Genomic DNA, 25,531 nt, shown 5'->3' on the forward strand with positions numbered 1-25,531 from the left:
TTCGACCCAATTAAATTCACTGTACCAGGATTCTTTGAACTGCCTCGATTTGGATTGAATCTTGCTTACCTTAAAACAATCAACAGGCTGAAATGCTCCTTTTGCAATATCTGCACTTTGTACTCCCAATGAAGGATCTCTACTTTCGCCCTGGAATGTAGCATCACGATCTGGGCGTAAACAAGATGGCGATTCATCACCAACGCTACCTCCAGTGCTACTTCCCGCTAAATGTCTATCTTCATTTACACTTTCACTTGAATTTCCAAGTTTTTTAAAGAATGTTAGTACAGAGGACTGTTTCTTAGACATGATAACAAACGAACATCCGCAAAAATTACACAAACAATAGCAGCTCAGCTAGTAACAATAAGCTTATTGAACGAATAAAACGTGGCGACCACCTACACAACACAACACACGCGCACTGAGCTGGTAGGCTCGGGTGCATTCGATCGGCTGCTCCAGCTCGGGCGCAACCGGCCAGAGTCGGCTCACCGGCACTTGTAAATTTAGTTGTAACACGCGCATACTTTACACACACAGAATCAAATTAGATGCATACAGAAAAATAGACTAACGGGGGATCTATATTAGTTATTCATTCGTAACTTTTAGTGTATACATACGTAATTTAAAGATAATTTATATTATTTTTTTCTTTTTTTGCATAATGTTGGGGGGGGGCATGTGCCCCCCCGGCCCGACGCCACTGAGCATAACCTACAAAAAATGGTTATCAAAATTATCCATCATCAAATATTTAACAGATAAATCCTCGCTAACTGAAAATAAATATCACCTACTCCCATGAATATGAAGAAAATCCAATGGAACCATTTTTAAACAACTTACCATTAATATTCGCAGTGTCAAAAATAACAAGAAATCAACGTGTATCGCGTTACTCTGCCTCACAGACACTAAACGCTAAACAGTACGAAAGCTGACCGATGAAGTTTTAAAGTAATAGTAGTTTCTAAAGGAGGGCGCCACGGGTATAAAAACTGAATTTAGTGAAGTACTTGATAAAATACAGAGGTGCGTCATCTTAGACGCTGCGTCATCTTCCCCTACAGATCCTTGGTAAATCGATGTTTTCCGTTTCCACCCTACGAGGGGGTGGTTTTAAGGGGAAACCCGAGGGCAGGAGCAGCAATACTTTTTGCATCTTTTTTGATGTCTCAAAATTGGCATTCTCAGCAAAATTCAGCGTGTTTGTATGATATTTAGAGGTTCATTTGGCATGTTCGTCTTTGAGGACTGGGGACTACACCAAGGCAGATTCAGCATTATAATTCCTCTGTTCCATATTGACAATATTTTATCCCTAATCCATTAATGACTATTTTTAATGAAATGTATAGGTAGGTATTCTAAAAATTCTCGCGCACTATTTTTCTATGGATGTGTAAAGCCATAAATCTAGCGTGTCTATAAAGCCATATTTAGACATTGAATTGGTAGGTATTAGATAGGTACTTGCAATTCTGATATTAACTCCTTGAATTAAACAACAACACAACAATTTAACAATTAATATAATTATTATTGTTTCAAATAATCTGCATTTAAGATTTATACTTAAATCGTACAGTTAAAAATAATGACGCATTTAATTTTTAAAAATAAAATAGGTATATTTATATTATTTTTGAATTTTGGACGCACCTTAATTGGATTGTAGGCAAATGCATGTTTTGATTTTGATTACAAAAGAAAATAATGTAGAGAATGATTCATAAAAATAGCATTACAGGTACATTTTTAGACTCGTTCATTAACCTTGACTAAGTAGAATACTTCCTTATAAGGAAGACGTACTATTAATTTTATAACGAGTGAAAGTGCACCGAATTTTTTCAATCATATCGAATTTTAAGATCCTAATTTATGCAAAATTCTGCATTTGTGCGATAAGAGCAGATATTCACCCTACTAAAGAAATCAATGAAATTGGAGGGCGGGGCGCCAACTTTCAAGTCGTGGCGGCCATTTTACCGCGGCACCTCTCTTCCTTTTATGGGCATTTAAGAAAATCCAGCTTCTACATTGGTTGAAAATCGCGAGAATACTTGCGAGGTTTGAAGTTTTTAATTTTTTGTTCATATCACCACTTAAAGCTATTGTTATCATTTTAGCATATATAAAACAATAGCTTCTGTGTTTGTTATTAACAGTCGCGGTTGAGCTAAAAAATATATATTTGTTAATGTTATAAATAATATTCAAAAAGTTTGTTTAATTCAAAACTGGCGCATTTCGTACGCATGAAAAAATAGTTCGAATTGACATTGGAAACATTTTGATAGTTGTGGTGACGTTTGCTGTAAATCTATTTAATTTTTGGTGATTTAATAATTGAAAATATTTCTGGGAATTAACGTAGTTTCTAGAAAAAATATCGGTGACTTATTTTGGCGTAGTAAAATTGACTCGCGCAGGCGTACCCCCAGCTGCCGGTAGGACAACGTCCCCAACAGATCTCCGAAGACAGACAGTCGATTTTATTCAGTGATTCTGATTGTTCAGTTTTTGTAGTTGTACAGTTTTCGTATTAGGAAATAAATCAAATATGGTAAGTGTCTTTATTGCTCTTTTGAAGTGAACAGTGACTTTTGTGTAAAATTATTTATCGCAAAAAAGTCGGCGAATTTATGACTCGAAAGCCGGGCGGCCATATTTTATAGATTGGCGTTAAATCTAGCCAAAATAGGATATTCCTAATAATTTTAAACGTTTCTACTTATCATACAACATTTACATGTTTTATAAAAATAAGTGCGAAAGTGATGATATTCGCTTTAATGTTTTGGCAGTTTTTGTAACCTCGCCCTTTATGGAACCATAGATTTTATAGAAAAAGTGGGCAATTTTTTTCCCTATAATTCATACACCTGTGGAGATGACTCACGGAGTAATACAGGGTATATTCAAGGTTAACTCATTAAAAAAAATGTTCTTGTTTCTTTGAAAACGATCAAAAGATTTTGCCCAGTGACTCATGCGTGTATATGGACTGTCATTCGATATGGGTAGATTTTTTAAACACTGAAACAAATATTTAACGGTTTCTGTTGATTAATTAAAGATTGAATCAAAATAATCTTAACAGTCTAATCTTAAACTTTCGTTACTAAAATACATGGCCAGAAGACTATTTTTAGTTGGTGGTTATAATAAGATATGTGGAGGTATTATGACTCCATATGTGGCGAAATATGATTTATTTTTGACTAAATTATTTAAATAAATCTTACATTTTACAGCTGTTTCGACTCGGTCGTGTAACTGTTTGAAAATAGCAAGTTATATAAATTTTTGATTATTTTTAGATAGATGTAATTTTTTCGATGCGCTGGATCTATTCTTTTTCTTGTCTTAGGATGAATTTGGCGTGTCGTGATAGTAAAGGATTATGATTAAGTATTTTCGATGGGAAATAAGCCACAATTTTACCAAAAAATTGAATTTATTAACGTTTCGATGAGAATTTTACTGCCATCGTTACATTTGGTTGTCTTTTTAAAGATAGATCACATGCTATGATTTTTTGTGGCGGATATTCTTGAGTTGGGGTTGAATTCATGTAATTGAATGAACTATCTTTTAGTAAAGTCGTCCCAGGAATGCAACTCATCAATATTGGCAATATCATTTTAAAGTCTTCTACTTTAAAATGTATAATACATGCCTGAATTGCCGATATAAATGAGTCAGATTAAATAAATTATTAGAAGAATTTTTTACTAAGCAACAACATTTTTGTTTATAGTATTTTTACTACAAAAGCGATATTACGTAGGTCAAAATTTTTGAGGTAAGAGAACTGTCAAAACGTTAGAATGCGACTTTTCATTATTGCCATGTTTATTATTATGTTACATTCTAATGTTTTGACAGTTCTCTTACGTCAAAAATTTTGACCTACGTAATATCGCTTTTGTAGTAAAAATACTATATTTAGTATTATTTTGTATTTTGATGACACCCGACTTGGGCGTCAAAACATTAACCCATTTAGCGCCAAAGGTGCGAAAATGCACCATTTTTTGCAGAATTTTTTTTGACAATTCGTTAATTTTTTTTTGAATCTTTGTATTTTTTAAGCAACCAGAAGATATAAGTGTAACTAAATTTAATTTTGTTTAATTTCCAAACTCATGCTTTCATCACAAAAATATATTCTAAATATCCGACATTTTCAATCCTAATGTTGTTCTGAAGCTATTTCCTTGTGGCATTTTTATGATTAATTATTTATATGGGAAATAAGCCACAATTAAAATGAAAAAAATAATTTTATTAACGTTTCGACGCCCAAATCGGGTGCCGTTGTCAAAATACAAAATATTACTAAAATAAACTAAAGTGTTGTTGCTAAGCAAAAAAATTCTTCTAATAATTTATTTAATCTCACTCATTTATATTGGCAATTCAGACATATATTATACATTTTAAAGTAGAAGACTTTAAAATGATATTGCCAATATATATGAGTTGCGTTCCTGGGACGACTTACTGAAAGATAGTTCATTCGATTACATGAAATTAACCCCAACTCAAGAATATCCGTCATAAAAAATTATAGCATGTGATATGTCTTTAAAAAGACAACCAAATGCAACGACAGTAAAATTCTCGCGTTAGAGACCTCATAGTAAATCACAAGGGAAAACCAGGAAAAACCTGTGATACTATCCCGACATCGTAAGTATTTGGTCTTACATTAATTTACTCTCAAAAAATAATACCAAATTCTGACTTGTAACATGTTTAAATTATAAATAATATTAATAATACTAGATATATAAGTAATACTAAAATATAAAATATGTACTAGCTCGATATTATTGACTTACTAATCTTGGTATTTTCTTTCTATTGACTTCCTCTTTCAGTATGGGTAACCACATCCTACTGCATTCTACCGAGGAATTTGCGACACAATTGGTTTCATTTAGCATAATTAGAGCCGCTTCTTTGATTTTTCTCTTTTTACTATCTGATTCTTTCAGGACTATACTTGAATCTCTCCACTGAACTCTATGTTCATTATCCCATGCGTGTTGACATATTTGAGATCTCTCAAATTCTCTATTTTTAATATAAGATTGATGTTCATTTATTCTAACGAGGTTAATAAATAAATGTTCATTTATTTATTATTATTAAATAATACGAGGAAAATATCAATACCATATATAAAAGGACTATCCGAGAAACTTAAAACAATAGGAAATAAATTCAACATTTCAACAACATTCAAAACAACAAACACATTGAGATCTATTCTATCTAAAACTAAACCTAACAATGATCAAGAAAGAACAAAGAATTGCATTTATAAAATACCTTGTGAATGCGAACAATTTTATTTAGGTGAGACATCAAGACCATTAGACGTTAGAATAAATGAACATCAATCTTATATTAAAAATAGAGAATTTGAGAGATCTCAAATATGTCAACACGCATGGGATAATGAACATAGAGTTCAGTGGAGAGATTCAAGTATAGTCCTGAAAGAATCAGATAGTAAAAAGAGAAAAATCAAAGAAGCGGCTCTAATTATGCTAAATGAAACCAATTGTGTCGCAAATTCCTCGGTAGAATGCAGTAGGATGTGGTTACCCATACTGAAAGAGGAAGTCAATAGAAAGAAAATACCAAGATTAGTAAGTCAATAATATCGAGCTAGTACATATTTTATATTTTAGTATTACTTATATATCTAGTATTATTAATATTATTTATAATTTAAACATGTTACAAGTCAGAATTTGGTATTATTTTTTGAGAGTAAATTAATGTAAGACCAAATACTTACGATGTCGGGATAGTATCACAGGTTTTTCCTGGTTTTCCCTTGTGATTTACTATGAGGTCTCTAACGCGAGAATTTTACTGTCGTTGCATTTGGTTGTCTTTTTAAAGACATATCACATGCTATAATTTTTTATGACGGATATTCTTGAGTTGGGGTTAATTTCATGTAATCGAATGAACTATCTTTCAGTAAGTCGTCCCAGGAACGCAACTCATATATATTGGCAATATCATTTTAAAGTCTTCTACTTTAAAATGTATAATATATGTCTGAATTGCCAATATAAATGAGTGAGATTAAATAAATTATTAGAAGAATTTTTTTGCTTAGCAACAACACTTTAGTTTATTTTAGTAATATTTTGTATTTTGACAACGGCACCCGATTTGGGCGTCGAAACGTTAATAAAATTATTTTTTTCATTTTAATTGTGGCTTATTTCCCATATAAATAATTAATCATTTTCAATCCTTCGACACAACTTTATTTTTACTGTAGTAATTTTATTGGCATAACACTTTTGTGGTCAAATAAATTAAAACATTATTTTTTAACCTATTTGTACACCAATTGTTATAAAAATACAAAAAAAAAATTTTCTGAGTCATCAAATCTCGTGTTTGAAAATAATGGTTCGATAACGAACCATTGGCGAAAGTCGACATAAATCCTGTCTGATCAGGAATAAGTTGAAGGTGATGCACAGGCAGTAATTTGTTGGGATATTTCTTTATTATGTGTAAAAACACGTATCAACTATGCTTGTGCTCCGAGTTCCTGCAACTGCTCCACATAGTGGACACGTTTGACGCTCCCGGACTGTGCAATTGTGCGCACTCTGCCTCAATATTACGAACGTAGTGGATACGTACCTTTAGAAAGACGGGTATTCTGGTATTCAGTTTTGTTATAATCTAGGGTGGGGGAGGAGGGAGGGGGCTACATAAGGGAGGTTGTGTAGTGTTGTAGACAATATGTCGATTTGTCGAATTTATGCAACTGGCACAGTGCAAGATACAGGATTGGAAAGTGTAAACTGGAAATATCTAAAATAATTTCTAAAAAAGATAGAATAGAATAGAATAGAATACTTTATTGGTATAGCTTTACAGCTGCCATCCTAAAGATGGATATACACGTCAGATATACAACACAATATAGTCACAGACACATAATCAAATACCTATACATACACTTAAATTTTAGATTTAACATAATGTACATTGATAAATATGAAAATTATTAATATTAGACAGAACTCATAACAGCAATCTAGTTGCTAAGTATTCTTCTACACTGTAGAATGCATGTTTACATAGTATACTTTTCACAACTCTTTTGAATTTCACCGGATGCAAAGATCTAACTTCATTTGGAAGATGATTATATAGCCTGACCCCCACATAATCTGTGGACTTCTCAAATTTGGATAGTTTGTGACCAACAGTAACAAACTGATTGGCATTCCTAGTTGAGTATGCATGCAAATCAGAATTTCTCTTGAATGAATGTAAATTATGCTTAATATACAATATGGATTTCAAGATATATATGGAAGGCAACGGTAAGATATTGTTATTAATGAAAACTTGCTTACAAGTATGCCCAAAAGGAATATTGAAGATAAGTCTAATAATTCTCTTCTGTTTAATAAACACTGTGTCTGATTTTGTGGAATTACCCCATAACGTAACATTATAAGTAAGGTGACAATAAACCAAAGAATAATATACATTAATGAGAGTTTTAATACTGAGTGTTCTCTTCAACTGTACTAAAGCATAGAATGAACAATTTAGTTTCTTATTAACATATTCAACGTGAACATCCCAACTCATAAACTGGTCCAAGAATACACCTAAAAATTTTATGTTTGGAATATTTACAATTTCAGGAATAGACACAACTGGCATATTTCGTTTGCATCTAAAATGTATATACGATGTTTTATCAATATTCAGTTGTAGCAAGTTTTGTGTACACCATGTTTGGAATAATCTGATAACCCTTGACACTCTATTTTGAAGCTCTACGTATGTATGTGCTGATACAATCACAGATGAGTCATCTGCGTACATTACAATGTGGTCATGAGTAATATGATCGGGTAGGTCATTGACAAAAATAAGAAATAGCAGTGGTCCCAACACAGATCCCTGCGGCACTCCTACATCTACACTGAAGATGTCTGACCTTTCCTTGTTTAATTCAACATAGAATTTCCTCTCCAGAAGATATGAGTTCAATAAATTTAACATGTTACCTCTTATTCCGTGGACATACAATTTGTTAAGGACAAATTCAAATTTAAGACTGTCGAATGCTCTGGAAAGATCAAAGAAGATACCCACTACAAGAAGACCATCATCAAGATGCCTATAGACAGATTCCATAAATACTTCAGTAGCCCCCTCTGTTGATCTTCCGGATCGAAAGCCATGCTGTTCTGAACACAGTGCATTATTTTTGTCCAAAAACTGTATGATCCTAGTGTAGTAAGCTCGTTCAAAAATTTTTGAAATTACATTTAACAAAGAAATAGGTCTATAATTATCAATACAAGTGTGATCGGATTTTTTATATACTGGAACAATTTTACTTAATTTTAGGTTTTCAGGAAATTCACCTGTGTTGTATACTAGGTTAATTAAATATGCCAGCGGTTCTGATATAACATCCTTGATGTGTTTGATCATTCTTGTGTTTAATTCATCATTTCCAAAAGAATGTTTATTTTTAAGACCACAAATAATATCAAGAACTTCATCAGATGTTACTGGAAAATAAACAAAACTGTCTACAGTCCACCTATGTGATAAAGTACAGTTTTGAGGGTTATTGTCAAGCCTATTTTTTAGTGCATTATTTTTGTCATTGAAATGGCATGCAAAATATTGAGCTAAATTTTTATCATCTGATATTAGTTTGTCTTCAATTTTGAGTTTAATTTTATTAGTACTTTGCTTTCTCCCTATAGTTTTATTTACTATACTCCACATAGTTTTTTGTTTATTATTACTACTTATAATTTGAAGATAATTGAATTCCCTTTTCTTTTCAGCAATAAGATTATTGTATTCCTTCTTGGTAGCTTTATACTCATTCCAGATGTTACTATTATTAGAGTTTTTAGCTTCATTAAATAGGTTTTTTAATTGTTTACTCATAGCATATATGTCATGATCAACCCAACCTTTACTTTTATGCACGTCCTTACCTATTTTACTTTTAAGGGGACAGTTTGAAGTAATAGCAAAGTTTAAAGTATCCATAAATTCGATAAAAGCGTTATTAATATTACTTTCATTGTATACCTCGTAAAAACCAATCCTCATTAAGTCTTGTTTTAGGATGTCTAAATTATTATCATTTAAACACCTAAAACACTGCTGTTTTATATTAGATTCCATCCTATCCCGATTACGACCTACAACAATGTCAAAAATAATGGCAAGATGGTCACCCATATTGGGTTGATTGACTTGACAAGTATGATTCATAGTGATATTATTAGTAGCAATGTAGTCAATTTTTGTTTTTGTTACTTTATTGTTATTCATGAAAATACGTGTTGGTATATTTGGGATATTAAGAGACAAACCAAACGATTGAAAAAGATCATCTAATCGAAGTTTTTCATTGCTCTGAATTAAGTAGTTGATATTAAAGTCTCCACAGAGATAAATTTTATCAACACGGTTGTGAAAATGACCTAAAATATTAAAGCAATTATTTATAAAAGAATCTGATAGAGGGCCGTTCGACTTCGTTTTTGAGAAAGAAGCTGAAGAAGGTGTAGGCAATGTTCTAACCATACTATTTTTGTTTATCAAAAATTCCAGGTCCATTTACACTCTAAATGTTTTGAGACTTTTCACAGAAAATTAAATTGTGTATTTCAATTTTTATATCTCATTTCCACCAAAGGTTCGAAAATGAACCATTTTGTTGTTGTGACACCTGCCATGATCAAAGTGTAAAACAATTTTTTTATGTTTATTTTACTCTAGCTAATCAAATATATTACATATTATTGCAGTATTTCTTTGCTTGGCGGTTAATGGGTTAATAAAATCATTTTTTTTGCTAAAATTGTGGCTTATTTCCCATCGAAAATATGTACATACTTAATTATAAAAATGCCACAAGGAAATAGCTTGAGAACAACATAAAGGATTATGATTAAAATTGTCAATTTTTTATAAAAATGTATGACATTTTTTTCTATTTCTACTTTCGATCTATTTTTCACATTAGTTTCTTAAGAATTATAAAATTCCATTCATTCACAATCGTTGCTTCAGATCATTATGAGGTGGAAGAAACATTTGACAAAAACTTACTAAAAGTATTTAAACTTCAACACATTATTGATTTCATAGAAAATTACGTGTGATTTAAACATGTTGACCTTACAATCTGCCTCGACTTCAATAAGAACAGGATCAATGTTAGTCCGTCCATTGTTTATAAACTTTTTAATAGGAAAGACTAACTAATAACATAAGACTTTGACTGGAACTTAAGGACTGGGTTGAGGTGCTATCTCCTTTTGGAATGAACTGTCGAGGGATACCTGCAAAAGAATTTCCTTGTATTCTGTGACATACATAACTGTTAACAAATCTTGTGTGACAATTAAAGGCTAAGGTCCATTTTCACGCGTTAAGTAGCTTAAGCAAGTAACTAAATCAATTGACTAGATTTGGTTACTTGCATAGTATAAACACCCAATTTAGTAAAGTCTTGGTTGTACAGTTGAACCCACTTATTGGAATAGCCTTCGTGACAATCACAAGTATTCCTATAACCGGGTTATTCTTTAAACCTCAAATTTCTATTCTTTAAACCGGGATATTCCTTTAAGCGGTATTCTAATAAGCAGGATCGACTGTATTTACTGTTTTCCTCCACCCTTGCCAGTCTTATGCATTAATCCCATTGTTTTGTACTCATCTTACGTAGATCACTTGTTACTGCATCCTTCCAATCTTTTTCTTGGGTGATCAACTGAACTTCTGCCATCGGGCCTCTCCCGATTATTTAACTATTATGCGTTTTGTTGTTTGACTGTTATCTCCTATTTTTTAACCTTTTAGCTCTTCTTAATAAGGCCACAGTTTTATATTCATACATGAAATCAAAACTTTCGTTTGACTAAACAGTTTATTTTTAATAATTAATAATGCATTGTGATCTGTATACAGTAAGCGTCACCATACTGGATACATAGGAACATTGAGCTATTACAGTCCTGGACCCTTCAGTTGTTGCAATGTTTATTTTTATGTCTAATGAGGTTTAGAAGTCAGAAAATATATACAAACTGAACAATAACATAGAAAGTTGACAATAAATAATAGATCAGCTGTATTAGATACAGCTGATCTAATTTTGACGTTTGTAGTTGTCATTTTGTTAAAGTTGTAAAAGTTTTAAAGTACAGTAATACCCCGAACTTACACGATAGGTGGGACTGAACGATAATCACGTAAGTTGAATTTGCTTAGGTCGGGGTATAATTTCGTATATGTATGTATATATTTAAATTATTTTAATTGGGACCGGAAGTTAAAAAAATGCAATTTACTTTATCAGCACTTGCCGCATCTTAGTCCTGTCGCCAGGGGGGTACAACGGCCTCGTTAATTCAGATGGACTTACCCAAATTTTTTTTATGTATTTTGACCCGTAGAACACGAATTTTTTGGGTAACAGTTGATCCGGATGTCGATAAGATTGTTATAGACCAAGAACTTGAGGAATCAAATAACAGCGATTTTTGGCAAAACAAAACAATATTTTGTATTTTTTGGGTCATTTTAAGCAAAAAATATTTCTACAAGTTTTTTAGTAGGATGCACAGTTTTCGAGATAAACGCGGTTGAACTTTCAAAAAATCGAAAAACTGCAATTTTTAAACCCGAATAACTTTTGATTAAAAAATAAAATAGCAATTCTGCTTAGCGCCTTTGAAAGTTCAAGTCAAATTATGTCGGTTTTGATTATTTGCATTGCTAAAAATTTATTGTGTCATTGCTAAACAAAGCTACAAACAACTAGTGCGTGAGTGATGTTTCTATGATTTCTCATTTAAAATCGAACGAGTAGGTAGAATAGGTACTAGTGCAATCAAGACTATTTCTACGTTACATGCGTTAAAACGCATGTAAAAGCACGGGAAACCCTACGTGTTTATAGCTTTGTTAAACAATAAAAAAATAAATTTTTACCAATGCAAATAATCAAAACCGGTATAATTTGACTTAAACTTTCAAATGCGGTAAGCAGACTTGCTATTTTATTTTTTAATCAAAAGTTATTCGGGTTCAAAAATTGCAATTTTTCGATTTTTTTAAAGTTCAACCGCGTTTATCTCGAAAACTGTGCATCCTACGAAAAAACTTGTAGAAATATTTTTTACTTAAAATGGCCCAAAAAATACAAAATATTGTTTTGTTTTGCCAAAAATCGCTGTTATTTGATTCCTCAAGTTCTTGGTCTATAACAATCTTATCGACATCCGGATCAACTGTTACCCAAAAAATTCGTGTTCTACGGGTCAAAATACATAAAAAAAACTTGAGTAAGTCCATCTGAATTAACGAGGCCGTTGTACCCCCCCTGGCGACAGGACTATCTCCGCTTATGTCAATTACAGCGACTTTTGAATCAGCTGAACCAACCATTACTAGCTTTAAACTTTTCATCTTTAGCAATTTCATCAGCATCCTCCTTCAATCTATCAAAAATTAGCTTAGCTTGGGAGCACACTGTGTTCTGGACAATAGGACAATTTTTCACATTCACCTGATTATCACACCATAATTTTAACATTGTCTCCACATCAGTGATAGTACCATAACGTTTACGTATGATGGTGGAATTCAAAGATTGTGCACTTTTTACAGCATCGAGAATTTTTTCCTTGCACTTTATAATTGTTCTGACTGTCGATTTCGATAGATCAAACTTCTTTGATAATTAACAAAATGTCATTTTTGATTCAAAATCTTTAATTATGAAGATAACGTTTTTCTTTTCTTATTTGATACAGGCGGATCTGTTTTACTTCGTTTGGATGACTTTATTACTCTTTTAAGTCTTCTTAGATATAAAACAAAACATCTCTTTATAAAAGTAACAAACACCCACTCCATTAGACAAAACTGTAGATAAGAAATACCTAATACAAAATAAAATCGCTGATTCCGTGTGAAAAGTTTAAACATGTATAATACATTGGATGAGCAATAGTGTGTGGTGCTCAAATAATGAATCGACAAGATTTTAAAATCGCATATCAAATAACAAATCGAGAAGATTTGAAAATCGCCTAACTCTGGGTTTGCGTAAGTCGAGGTATTACTGTATTATAATATTCTTGGTGTTTGAATAAAGTTATTTTAAAGCAGAGTAATAATACTATTAGTTAATGTATTTTTTGTATGAAAAAACAATTATTTGGAATAGTTTCTTGACAGTAACATGTCATAGATGAAAGTCACATCTGAGAATGGACTGGATTAGCATAGCAATTAGGTACCTACCCGTGTGTCTAGTATGGTGGCTTTTACTGTATATTTACAGTACATAAACTAAAAGAGTTTATGGTGTAATTAAACAGATAAAGAATCAAATAAACCAGTAGCAGTGCTTGATTTAAAATACATTGTATCTTGCTGTTATCAATTTATTTAGTGCATAATATACTACATAACCATTGTAAACAAACTTAAAGTATTCTACACAATAAAAGTGTTAGCTACTTTCACAGAATAATATATACATAACCTTACTTATTGTTTAAAATTGAATGGGTCATTCGAGAAGCCTGGCATAACAAAAACAAAGTTGTGGAAAAGAGCAAAAAAACTTGTCGGTGGCCAGGTTTCTCTTGATTCAGAAACATTTCTCAACAGGATTCATTTAGAATATTAAACAGGGTCGGGTTTTGCTTGAAACATGTGAGTCTATATCTAAGGGTAGTAAAGATACAAAAAAATGAAAGTTGATTTTTTGGACATGTAGGGTTTCTGAAAAGTCCGATTCAATTTTCTGTGCATTGCATGCCAGCACCATTTAAATCTATATTTCACCAATTACTAGGGATCTGATAGATTAAGGGCCAGTTTCACCAGCAACAAATAGTAGTTTATTCGATGAATAAAGTTATTCAACCAATAAGTCTGAACATATTCATGTCACCAATGCCAAATATTTTATTTGGACTTATTTTATTTTTGTATCAAATACATTACTCTTCGAATAACTTGACAAGTTAATCTCACTTTAAATGTCTATAACAAAGATAATTTCAGTTTAACTTTAAAATTATCAAAATAATAATTGAAACAGAATAAAAATATAATCAACTAACAAATTTTATTCCACAAATAACTATTCATTAATTTTATTTGTTGTTGGTGAAACTCACCATAAATATATCTATTTTATTCATTTCTTTGTATAAAAATAAAGTATTTCTTTGTATAAAAAACTTTCAATCTAAATTATTTTTCCACAAAATTAAATATGCATTATGACTAAACCTCAAAAAACATATGTTATCAATCTTTATTCATTTGTATAATTTATGCATTAAATCAATTCCTTTTAGTTACTAATATAATTTTTACATTTTTTCTAATATAACTTTAGAAGAAACCTGATCATGATAATATCATGAGCATATTATGCTTGTATAAACTGTTCCTATCTAACTGTTCATTTAGCTACTTCATTGATTCATCATTTTACAGTTATTGGTAACATATTCACTTCCTGTAAGATACAGGATATGAGATAGTGGAATTCAATACCACAATCATTACTGTGATGGCATGAGGTATTTTTTTTAAATAACAATTCTAGGTATCAGACAAGTAATAGAAATTCTATTAAAAAGGTTTATTAAAAGTATTCAAAATTCTGTTTGAAAATTAAAATAGTAAATGACAACCCATGCAAAAAGGATGAACACTTACAGTATGCTTTACAAAGCTGTCAAGCTTCTCAATTGCCAAAAATTGATAATACAAGAAAAAGATAAAGAATTTTATCATTTTGTATTTCCCCAAGTATTATCATCGGAAAATGACTGGGGTATTTGATGTTTCTAAGAATTTGTGGTCAAATTGTTTTTTTTTTAATTTCCGATGGTTTTAATCACACTTCTATTGATACAGATAATAAATGGCATGCTAGGTTTCTCAGGGCAGAGAAAACTGACTGATTTTTATGAGGTGGGAGATTTATGTCAGAGAAATAAATTATTGTAAGTTCAAAACCTCGTGAACCTCGTAAATACGCATGCCCGAAAAAATAAATGGAACTTAAAAACATTCACCATTTTAATTTCATAGGAAATTGGGCGACAGGGTAGGATTTGCACCTGCTAAATGATGTCCAGTATTTCCAATAAACATGACAATAATTTCCAATAAACATGACATGTATTAGGTTTCTCTTATCTTAAACAAATTAGTTAGTCATCACATTTTTATTTTATCTCACATTGAAAGATGTAATAAAAATTTACGACTTCCTGTCTTCACTGCTGATAAAAATTGCTGTGTATTTAAAAATGTGAAATATTTACATTGCACTAATTTGGCTTATAAATAAACCTTTTAAGAACTGAAAAAAAATTAGAGTACAAATAAATAAATAACAAATCAATGTATGATAGACAAATAATAGGATTTTCGTTTTAAATTCAACAAAATAATGTTTATAGGAGACGAATTCCTTGGGAAAAGTAATCCCATGAAATTTTTTGCATAATCACTTTCATAAAATACCGCAGAATAATGTTCAAGAGGTTGCCCATATAAAAAGTGGTCCTAATTTATTAAAATGTAACATTGTAACAAATATACCTTTTATAAAGGATTTTATCGTTTTTGTAATATATGGTATACAGCCAATTACAGGAGAACTTTTTCCTCGTGGGTTTTTAAGAATATTAATACGGCATCTACATGGAGACGGAACATTAGGTTACGCACAATAAGAAATTTGAAACTAAATAAGAAATGAAATAATTAATAAAATGTTAAAAGAACTAAAAAATATATGGAGGGACGGAACACCGAGTTTGTCACCTTGACTAGTTTGTATTTATAGGCCATCGTCATCGTCACTATCAGACAGTTCTGTTTCAGATTCGCTATCGTCATCTAAATTTATAATAATCTCATGCACTTCATCCAGAATTAATTCTCGGCTGAAGTACTCTTTTTCTACTTTCTCAACATGCATGCAAGTATTTGCCCATATTTCTGGCGTGATTTCATTTAGCCTTATTTTTGTTAGTTCTAAAACATCTAATTTATAAGTCGTGTTTTTTGATGCAACTTCATTTTTTAAAATGGCCCATATCTTTTCAATTGGGGGGTTAAGTTCCGGATGATATGGTGGTAAACGTAAAACTGAGTGGCCGTGCTGTGCTAATAATTGGTCTACAGCATACACTGGGTTTTTAGGTTTAGCAATGTGTATCTTATTGTAGAGCTCCGGTTTTGTTTCGCTTTCATCGAAAAATATATTTCTTTCTGTCAACCATTGTTTCATGATGTCTTTTTTCGAAGCTGATGTAGGACATTTTTCAAGAGTCACATTATGATATGCAGCGTTGTCTATTACTAAAACTGAATTGCAAGGTAAATTGGTAAGAAGTTTGTCTTTCAACCACTTCATATAATTCTGGTGATTCATGTCATCATGATAATCACCAGTTTTTTGTCCGGATTTGAAAATGAGAGCAGCATTTTCGACAAATCCATTTTTACCACCACAATGTAGGATGATCAGTTGTTGCCCTTTAGATACCGGAGATTTTATGCACTTGTTTCGTTTATCATCCCAACCTTTTGGAACTGTATGGGAACTATGTATATAAGATTCATCACTATATACAATATTTCTATCTACAAAAAATTGTGAATTACTTTAAAATTAGTTATAATGTAAATAAATAAATATCTTACTTTCAGATTTGTACTTTCTGAGTTTTCTTAGAAATTCTGTTCTTTTGGCTCTTATGTCAGTTTTTTCGATTAAAATTTTCCTATTGTCTTCCACTTTTCTCCATCTAAATCCTAATTTCTTCACAATTTTTCTGAAAGAAGATAGTTTACCAGTTACAATTCCTTCGTTTCTAACAGATTCGTAAACAGCTTTCATGGTAGGTCTTCTATTGTGGATAGTAGCAAACGAATAAATGAAGTGAAGTGAAGTTGCTGGTTTGTTTTTACCTTCCTTAGTTATCCTCTTCACTGTACTTTCTGAGGTACCAGTTGCTTGAGCCACTCGCTCTATTAGGGATAAAGGAGTTGTGCAATGTCCCAAATCTTTTTCAAGTTTCATAAATAAATAAACATTAAAGATAATTTGCCTCCCTTGTCTATGGACCACTTTTCCATTGTTACTTTCCCTGTAAAATCGCTCGGTTTTAGATAATAGATAAAATGTTAAATATTAGTTATGTTTAAGAAAAACGTTTACAAAAAAATGAATTGAAAGAAAAAGTACTTTAAAAGTGTGTAAAGCATTTAGTTTCTAGCTGAGCCCCTTCGGCTTTATACAATCTAGGAACTAAATGTGTTACACACTTTAAAGAACTTTTCTTTTAATTCATTAATTTATCATAAGTGTTTAAAAAACATATCAGTCTTTTGCAAAAAAAATATTAAAATAAACAATAAAGTTATCAGATTTTACACACTTTTAAAAACGATTTTTTTTTTAATTCATTAATTTGTCATAAGTGTACAAAACATATTAGTTATTTGCAAAAAAATATTAAAATAAACATAATTTAACTTAACTGTAAAATGTTAAAAACGACTTGAAACGCACTAAACATAAATAGGTAGTGCCTCACTATAAAAAATTAAAAACGATTGTTCACAGAAATATTAAAGCTATTTCACTAAAGCAAAAACTAGTTCGTCTCTGTCTCCTACGATAAGGCACTGACGAGAGCCACATGTTTTTAGCAATGCCTGATATCATTGTTTCGTTCGTAGATCAACATCACTAAATGATTACGTCAGGTCCACGACATTATGAATTACCAATACATTACACAGAAAGTGCATAAAAAATGTACAAAAGATTAGGAATATTACCTAGCAAAATAACAACCGATAAAAAAATTGTATCCTCTAGTAATAGGTTACTAATTTTATAAATGATTCAGTTTTTCAAATATTAAATTCTCTGATTTCCTTCGTATGAATATATTTAACAAAAAAATACATTATCATCATAAATTACTATACTCTTTTAAACTAGGAGTAAACTCAAAACGACAGATTTACACCTAATAATGTCACTAGAAAAATCACCAGATTCATCTTCTTTTTTGGTTGATCGTGTCAGCCTTCAAAAGTAATATGAATATTATATTGTACTCACACTCACTAAAGAGTTCTGAAAACAACTATTTTTGATATAAATGTGGACCAAAAATCTAAAAATTCGAGAAATCCTACAGAATACACAAAAAATCGCTTATATAACTTAATTAACCTATAAATTTTAAATGCCAATAGTGTCAAAATTTTATACATGTCAATAGTGTCAAAATTTTATACATGTCTATATGGTCAAAATTTCATAATTTAGTTGAGTAAACTTGCCTGCAGTTGGACCAATAATTACAAACAAGCATTATACCACAGTAAATTTGAATTACTCGTTAAAAACGAGGTATAGAACTTCTATCATCCTTTTATGACATACTGAAAAAGTGTCTTTGAATTTCAAAAGATTGTGATTTTTTAAATTCGACTTTAATTTCTTTATTTTTTATTATAGGCATCAGGAGTAACTGTAGCAGATGCCTGCAAAAAGGTCCATGAAGAAATCAAAAGGGACAAAAAACACAGATTTGCAATTTTCTACATCAAGGATGGCAAACAGATTGATGTTGAACACATAGGAGAAAGAAATGCAGAGTATGATGATTTCCTAACTAAACTGCAAGAGGGAGGTGCTAATGAATGTCGTTATGGACTTTTCGATTTTGAATACATGCACCAGTGCCAGGGAACCTCAGAGTCAACCAAGAAACAAAAGTTATTCCTGATGTCGTGGTGTCCTGAAACTGCATCTGTCAAAAAGAAGATGGTGTATGCTAGGTAGGTATTTAAATTAACAACTTTTTTAAAAAGATAATGCAATAATGAAACAATAATTAATTTCAAAGTATTACCTTTAACATGTTGGCTGCCGTGAGACACAAATGTTGTGTCTCATGTTGTTTTCGATGACAGCCATGTGACACACCATAATTAACTTATCTAAATGGGAAATAAGTCACAATTTAACTAAAAAATGATTTTATTAAGGTTTTGATGTCCAAATCAGATGTTGTCAAAATACAAAATATTAATGCATAGTTAATTACAAAAATGCCACAAGAAAATAGCTTCAGAACAACACCGTAGTTGTCTCATTGTCATAGCCACTTGAGTCTCATGGCTGAAAGGATTGACTTTTTTTTAAACAGTCAACTTTTAAATAGAGTATTAACAGGCATGTGAATCTCTTTCTGTTTCTGCATGTAAATACAGAAAATAACCACAAATTATTGATGTGGTAAATCTCTTACCCTGCAAGATCCAATTGAAATCTGGAATGGTTCAGAAAATTCACACTTTTCATAAATAAGACATCATTTTTTAATTTGCCATCTTAGTTTGCCTATGAATACTTCATGGATATTTTCCATGAACAATAATTTCATAAGGTACTGTTATCAGCTAAATAAATATTTTCAATAAAATGACCGTCCTAACTATTAGATAAGGTATTTTATAGAATTTTTTTTTATTATTATAAGTAACTCTTCATTCTGCATTTACATGTCGCACCCCTAATAATAAAGTGGCACAACTCAAAAAATATGATTTTGCAGAAAACGCAAAAAACGTTTCTATACTTACGGTTATCTCTCTTGTATCGTTGTTAGTGCCGAACCTATAATACTTCTGAGAAAATATATTTCACTGAAAGGAACCTTGTAGTTTTCAGTCTAATCTGTGCAAATTTCGTGTAATGTAATACTTTTGTTATAAATGAAATTTTGATATTTTTAGTAAAAAAAAAACTTGTGTCACTTTAGTACTAAAATTTTTTTTAATATGAAAGTATTATTAACAAATGTGTCAATTTATGATTGAAAGTAAAGCTACAACATAAGGACGGTTTGGAAATAATGCTGTTTATTATTTTAATTTAAAATTATCTATTGTTATAAAATATAATGTGTCAGTTTATTACTACATCAATGCACTAAAATTAATGTTAGGTTTTTTGTACATACAAAAATTAAGAAAGGTTGTATCATAGGTGCATAAAATAAAAGACGAAAAGATTAGACAAACAAAAATTATTTATTTCTGTAGACTAAATAAACATTAATCATCCACGAAAACAGTGTGTACAAAAAATTGGCAACAATAAAAAAATTTATTTAAGCGTAAGTTTGTAAAATCCTGCATAATAATTTGGAATCAGATTCTTGGAAATTAACTCTTGGAGATCTTTTTTCTTATTTTCACCTAATTCTATTTTTTTCTCATATGCGCGTATGGGAATTATATCCATCAAAAGAGGCATTTTCTTTCTTTTGTTTCGTACGTTAATTTCAAGAAAAGTATCCTGTTTATACGACGTTTTATAAAACAGGCTAAATGGATTTCCTTTTTTAACCAACAGGACTTTAATATCGTTCCACACTACGGTATTTCCTTGAGTATTAATATTGTAGTTGTATCCCCATTCTTCTTGAAGCTTTTTTAGATCCATAAATGACTCAAAAGTAAGCTCATGAACTGTTAACGGAGGACTTGATTTTTTTGCAGTTTTAATTATAGACACGTACTGATGGGGCGAATATATGGGGCCAGATTTCAGGTTCCTTTTAATCTCTTTTTCAATTAGACTGTGCACATTGTCGCCTTCATTTTGGCTATGACCCTTAATCAGAAACTTATGTGTTATAACTTTAATATTGTAGTGAGTTACTGCATATAAATATAAGGTGGCAATAATTTTATTTTTATTTTGTCCACAGCAGTTGTCCGAGAAAAAGGTTACTTCCGGTTCTTTCTCTGAAAAGTTGGCATTTTTGGATAATATTTCAAAATACTTCATTATAGAAGAACCGATTTCAATGCAACCACGTTTTGCATCTGTTTCGTTCCAATAGAAACAATGAACATCACTATAGGCTTGCTTTTTTTCATTATTTGGATCTATTTTATTTAGTTCAACCAAAGTAAAATTATATGCATTAAGTTTCGACTTGTAATAAAATGCAGATATATCACCCCTTGGACACGGAAGCACTGCCTGCAAGTCATAAATAACAACTTTTTTATTGTCTTCTATATGAAGGCGATCAATATATTTTTCTTTCCTACACAACTCTTTTTCTTCAAGATGTGTTTCGTATTGTTTAAGTATGTTTTGTCTTGCTTCCCCATTTGTATTATTATAAGAAAGACACAGATCACACTGATCTTTCTTGGGCTTAAAAAACCCTATATTATACTGAGTCGTAAAAACCTTATAATATGTACAGTATTTGCCAAATGATCTATTTTTCTGTATTTGACTCTCTTTAAAGTCTCTGAAAAGTTCTGCTACACTTTTTCCCCCATCGATATACTCACGTGAGGTATTAGCTCTGAGATAGTGGGATTCGATACGTGGTATCGAATTAATGTGATCTTTTATATCTTGTACAAGTTCTCCACTAATTTCGGTATGACTGCCATGCGTTCCTCGGTTATCAACTTTTACGAAGCCATGTTGGTCTACTTTTTTAAAAGTTGTTCGTACCATACGATCCGTAATGCTCAAAGTATTTTTAAAAAAAAGTTTACATACTTTTCTTCGTTCGTCATCAATAGTAAAGAAAAATGCCTTATTGTTAATTGTTGAGTTTGCAGCATTCGTATATTTGTACCTTGGTATGACATCTTGAGTATTAGAATTAATAAATAATCTCTGTTTATTAATATCTACCAGGTCCCAAAATTTGTTAAAAATTATATTTCTTGCATCCTCACTGATTTTCTCCCTGCACTTTAGCCGACATTTCTCAAGGCAAGGTGGTTTAATACTTCGAGCCTCAACAACTTTTTTAGATTTAGACATTGAAACATAAGACTTACCAGAATTTCTTAATCTTTTTGCTGTATTCTGTTTCCATTTACTTGGTTGGCGAATGCGCTTTTTACTCTTTTTAACTGTCGTTGATGTTTCATTTTGTGTGGACGAATGCGGAGAACTAGAAGATGAATTGCCTGATAAGGAATCGTTACTGGAAGAGCTGCCATTGGATAACATCCTTCGTTGACCCCTCTGCTCGACTTTGTAGGTACGATCGGTGTCGCTTATATCAGCATCACTCTCATTAGAATGACATGGTGAAACGTAATAGTTCACTGCTTCCATTCGGTTAATGTGAATCTTAATAGGATTATCAGGGTTAACAGTACATACAAATTGTTCAGGTGTTGCCACGCACTTACGATAATTCTCCTTTTCATTGTCGTTTGCATACACAAAATCCTAAAACAATATGAAGTTGTGAACTTATAATTCATGTTTAAAAAAATATAATTTACTATTCTAACTGGGAAATAGGCCACAATTTAAGTTGAAAAAATGATTTTATTGACGTTTAGATGTCCATGTCGAACTTCGTTATCAAAATACAAAATATTAGTGATATTAATATAATATTAATATTAACGAAGTCCGACGTGGACATCGAAACGTCAATAAAATCATTTTTTCAACTTAAATTGTGGCTTATTCTAAGTTAGAATAGTAACACAAATAAATAATAGCTTCAGAACAATATTGAAAAAAATACAAATCACGATCATCAATATAATAATAATTATATTACCTCTGCACATCCAATGGTTTCCACAGTCAAACTTTCTTTAGAAGATGTTGGGTGTGTACATGTGCTTTTTGTGTCGTCATGATCTTCATTCTTTTCTGTGAAGACAATGTTCTGATTAGCCAAATTATTCGAACACAGCTGCAACGAAAAAGGAATTCTTAATAATAAAAACGTGAAAATTTTTTCCTACTTACAATAATTTTCGAATCTTCTAATTCAGTCAATATTTTGTTCTCATTCGTGCTATGCTCCGAATCATTAGTTTTCGGTATTGAAACCATGTTGGTAATGAGTTTTCCTCTCCACGGCACGGTATTTGCATCCATGATCCCTTTTAAATTGATTAATTTCTTATAAACCCTACAAAAGAATTTTTTATCAAAATAATTCAAACAGACTATCTAAATATTTGATAATAAACTGACATAATTGGTAGAAGTTCTACCATATTTAAAGGATTTTGAGCAATAAAATGATACAACTACGAATATCACTGTTTATGATTAAAATTAAAAAAATACGTACCTTAAGTTTAAGTAATAAACTGACACAATTCTGAATATTTCAACGATCGACGATGTTCTTCCTTTCGCTGCTGAAGTAACACTAAAACCGGTCAGTTTATGACTGCACCGCCAAAGTGGAACAGTGCGGTACTAAACTGACCCAAACAGAAATCTACCTACAGGGGTGTCCGATTTCAACATGTGTTAGCATTAGATCAATAGAGGGCACTATGTTTGGTCGTTTTATGACTAAAACTCAAAATTTAAAAATTTTGAGTTGTGCCACTTTATTATTAAAGGTGCGATGTGATAAGCCATTTTTAAAATATATTTGCCAATATTTAATTCAAACAATTACCTGTTTTGTAATTGTTTGGAGTTGTTGGATATATGTATTGTTCAATCTACAATGTCATAAAATGAATGTTCAAACCAAATGTAATGTGTTGAAGAATAAAAGGGTGAATATTAATCAGATAAATTATTATTTGACAGTTTGTTCTGTAGTTTTACAAACATTTAACATTTGTTCCACATTGATAAAAAGAGAAAAAATAATATGTTTCTGAATATAGAATTACCCAATATAGTAATCAGTTATATACATACAGTGCCGACAAAAAAAATCTTTACATTGCCAAATAAATCACCAAATTTGAAGACAATTTGCATGCGTTCTGTCTGCGCTTGGCTGGGAGGGGTGGAGAGCGTACTTGCGACAGCAATTGTCTGTAGTTTACGGACCACTTAGCTTATTTAGGGTATTCTGCGTGATTGCACTGTAAACAGTTGGCTTTGTGTGGGTAGTAAGTGTTAAACTTCGTCTCATTTACCATGTAAAGTTTGAGATCGTCAAATTCTAAATTGAACTGACAAATATGGGTCGAAAGAAACTAACAAAAGAGGAGAAAAACGTTGCAGCCGAACGTTTCAGTTGATAAATAGCCTCTCTTGAAGCACCAATATCACGTGCTACGGTAATTACAGAGTCCCCTTTCTTCAGTAATGTTAAAGCACGAACCTTCTCCTCTTTTGTGAGTTTCTTTCGACCCATATTGGTAAGCTCAATTTAGAATTTGACGATCTCAAACTTTACGCGGTAAATGAGACGAAGTTTAACACTGACTACCCGCACAAAGCCAACTGTTTACAGTGCAAACGCGCAATTGCCGTCGCAAGTACGCTATTCCCCCTCCCCTCCCCTCCCCACCAAGCACAGACAGAATGCATGCAAATTGTCTTCAAATTTGGTGATTTATTTGGCAATGTAAAGATTTTTTTGCTGGCACTGTAGTATACACCTATAAAGTAAAAATAATTAAAGTCTATTGAGAGTATATACATTTCCTTTCCAGAACTATTTCTGAAGAATATAGCTGGGGTCTCTATTTACATGAGTATAAATCCCCCTATAAAACTAATCATTTGTTTATTATTTAGTGTCTTTTAAAAATACACGTTTTATTTTGGTTAGACCATGTGAATTGCTCTTAATGAGTTCTGGCATTTGTTCAAAGTAGTTATTCTAAGTCAAAATATATTGAAATTTCATTTAGCGAGTAAAATATTTTTTAATGCAAAAATCTCTTAAATGTATTCATTTATGCTTTAATGGCTAAATCAATATAATGTCTGGCACACATAGTAAACTCACAAGTGTTTCATCATCGTATAGCTTATAATAGTAATATCTGTTTTTTACTGTTGACTAATTGAATTTTTTTTTCTTCCAGCTCATTCGAATATCTTAAAAAAGCTTTGGTAATACAGAAATCTATCCAAGCGACAGATTTAGCGGAAGCGAGTATAACAGCGGTAGAAGAAAAATTACGATCCACTGATCGTCAGTAACGCCTTTTATTTTTATTATTTTTCTTTTTGTATCTCGACTGTCTACTCACGCACCGACCTACCGAGGTGTATTATTTATATAAGTATTTGAATATTTAATAAAGCTTCATTTATAAATTATAATTTTGTTTTACTTATTATGCTGATTAAGAGTACTGGTAGTCTGGGCTGATTTTATCGGAGAATTGGACATTTTTGGGAAAAGTTATTTACCAGCAATTTTATCGAATCTTATGATTGTATATATTAATAGTATAGGTATACAAAGTCCGCAGATAGTGTGCTACTTTTTTTATAAAAAAAATGGCGCCCGAAAATCGTGTTTTTTTCAAGTTTTGCTCTATAACTCCAAAGATTTTAACTTACACCAAAAACACTCGTAATAAAAATTCACCGTAATTAAATTCT

The 25,531-nt window shown here is 31.3% G+C and overlaps 2 protein-coding genes across 2 annotated transcripts in view; one reads left to right on the forward strand and one right to left on the reverse strand.

The window, feature by feature from the left end:
• The first annotated feature begins 1,974 nt into the window (after positions 1 to 1,974).
• LOC126881920 (cofilin/actin-depolymerizing factor homolog) lies at positions 1,975 to 25,246 on the forward strand. Its single transcript, XM_050646655.1, has 3 exons — positions 1,975 to 2,578; positions 18,656 to 18,978; positions 25,006 to 25,246. The coding sequence occupies exons 1-3, from the start codon at positions 2,576 to 2,578 to the stop codon at positions 25,121 to 25,123; spliced, it is 444 nt and encodes a 147-aa protein (XP_050502612.1). The 5' UTR covers positions 1,975 to 2,575; the 3' UTR covers positions 25,124 to 25,246.
• LOC126881910 (UV radiation resistance-associated gene protein) overlaps positions 10,017 to 25,531 on the reverse strand; it is a 97,383-nt gene continuing 81,868 nt past the window's right edge. Inside the window, exon 9 of the mRNA XM_050646637.1 lies at positions 10,017 to 10,406. Coding sequence (XP_050502594.1) covers positions 10,353 to 10,406 — 54 coding nt within the window. The 3' untranslated portion in view covers positions 10,017 to 10,352. The remainder of the gene's footprint in view (positions 10,407 to 25,531) is intronic.

The sequence above is a fragment of the Diabrotica virgifera genome, chromosome 3 (assembly GCF_917563875.1).
Source record: "Diabrotica virgifera virgifera chromosome 3, PGI_DIABVI_V3a".
Lineage (NCBI taxonomy): Eukaryota > Metazoa > Arthropoda > Insecta > Coleoptera > Chrysomelidae > Diabrotica > Diabrotica virgifera.

Bases quoted from the DNA above. Each gene is read 5' to 3' on its own strand.
- LOC126881920 (XM_050646655.1), top strand. The intron at 18,979-25,005 runs GTAGGTATTTAA...TTTTTCTTCCAG, and splicing joins AAGAAGATGGTGTATGCTAG to CTCATTCGAATATCTTAAAA.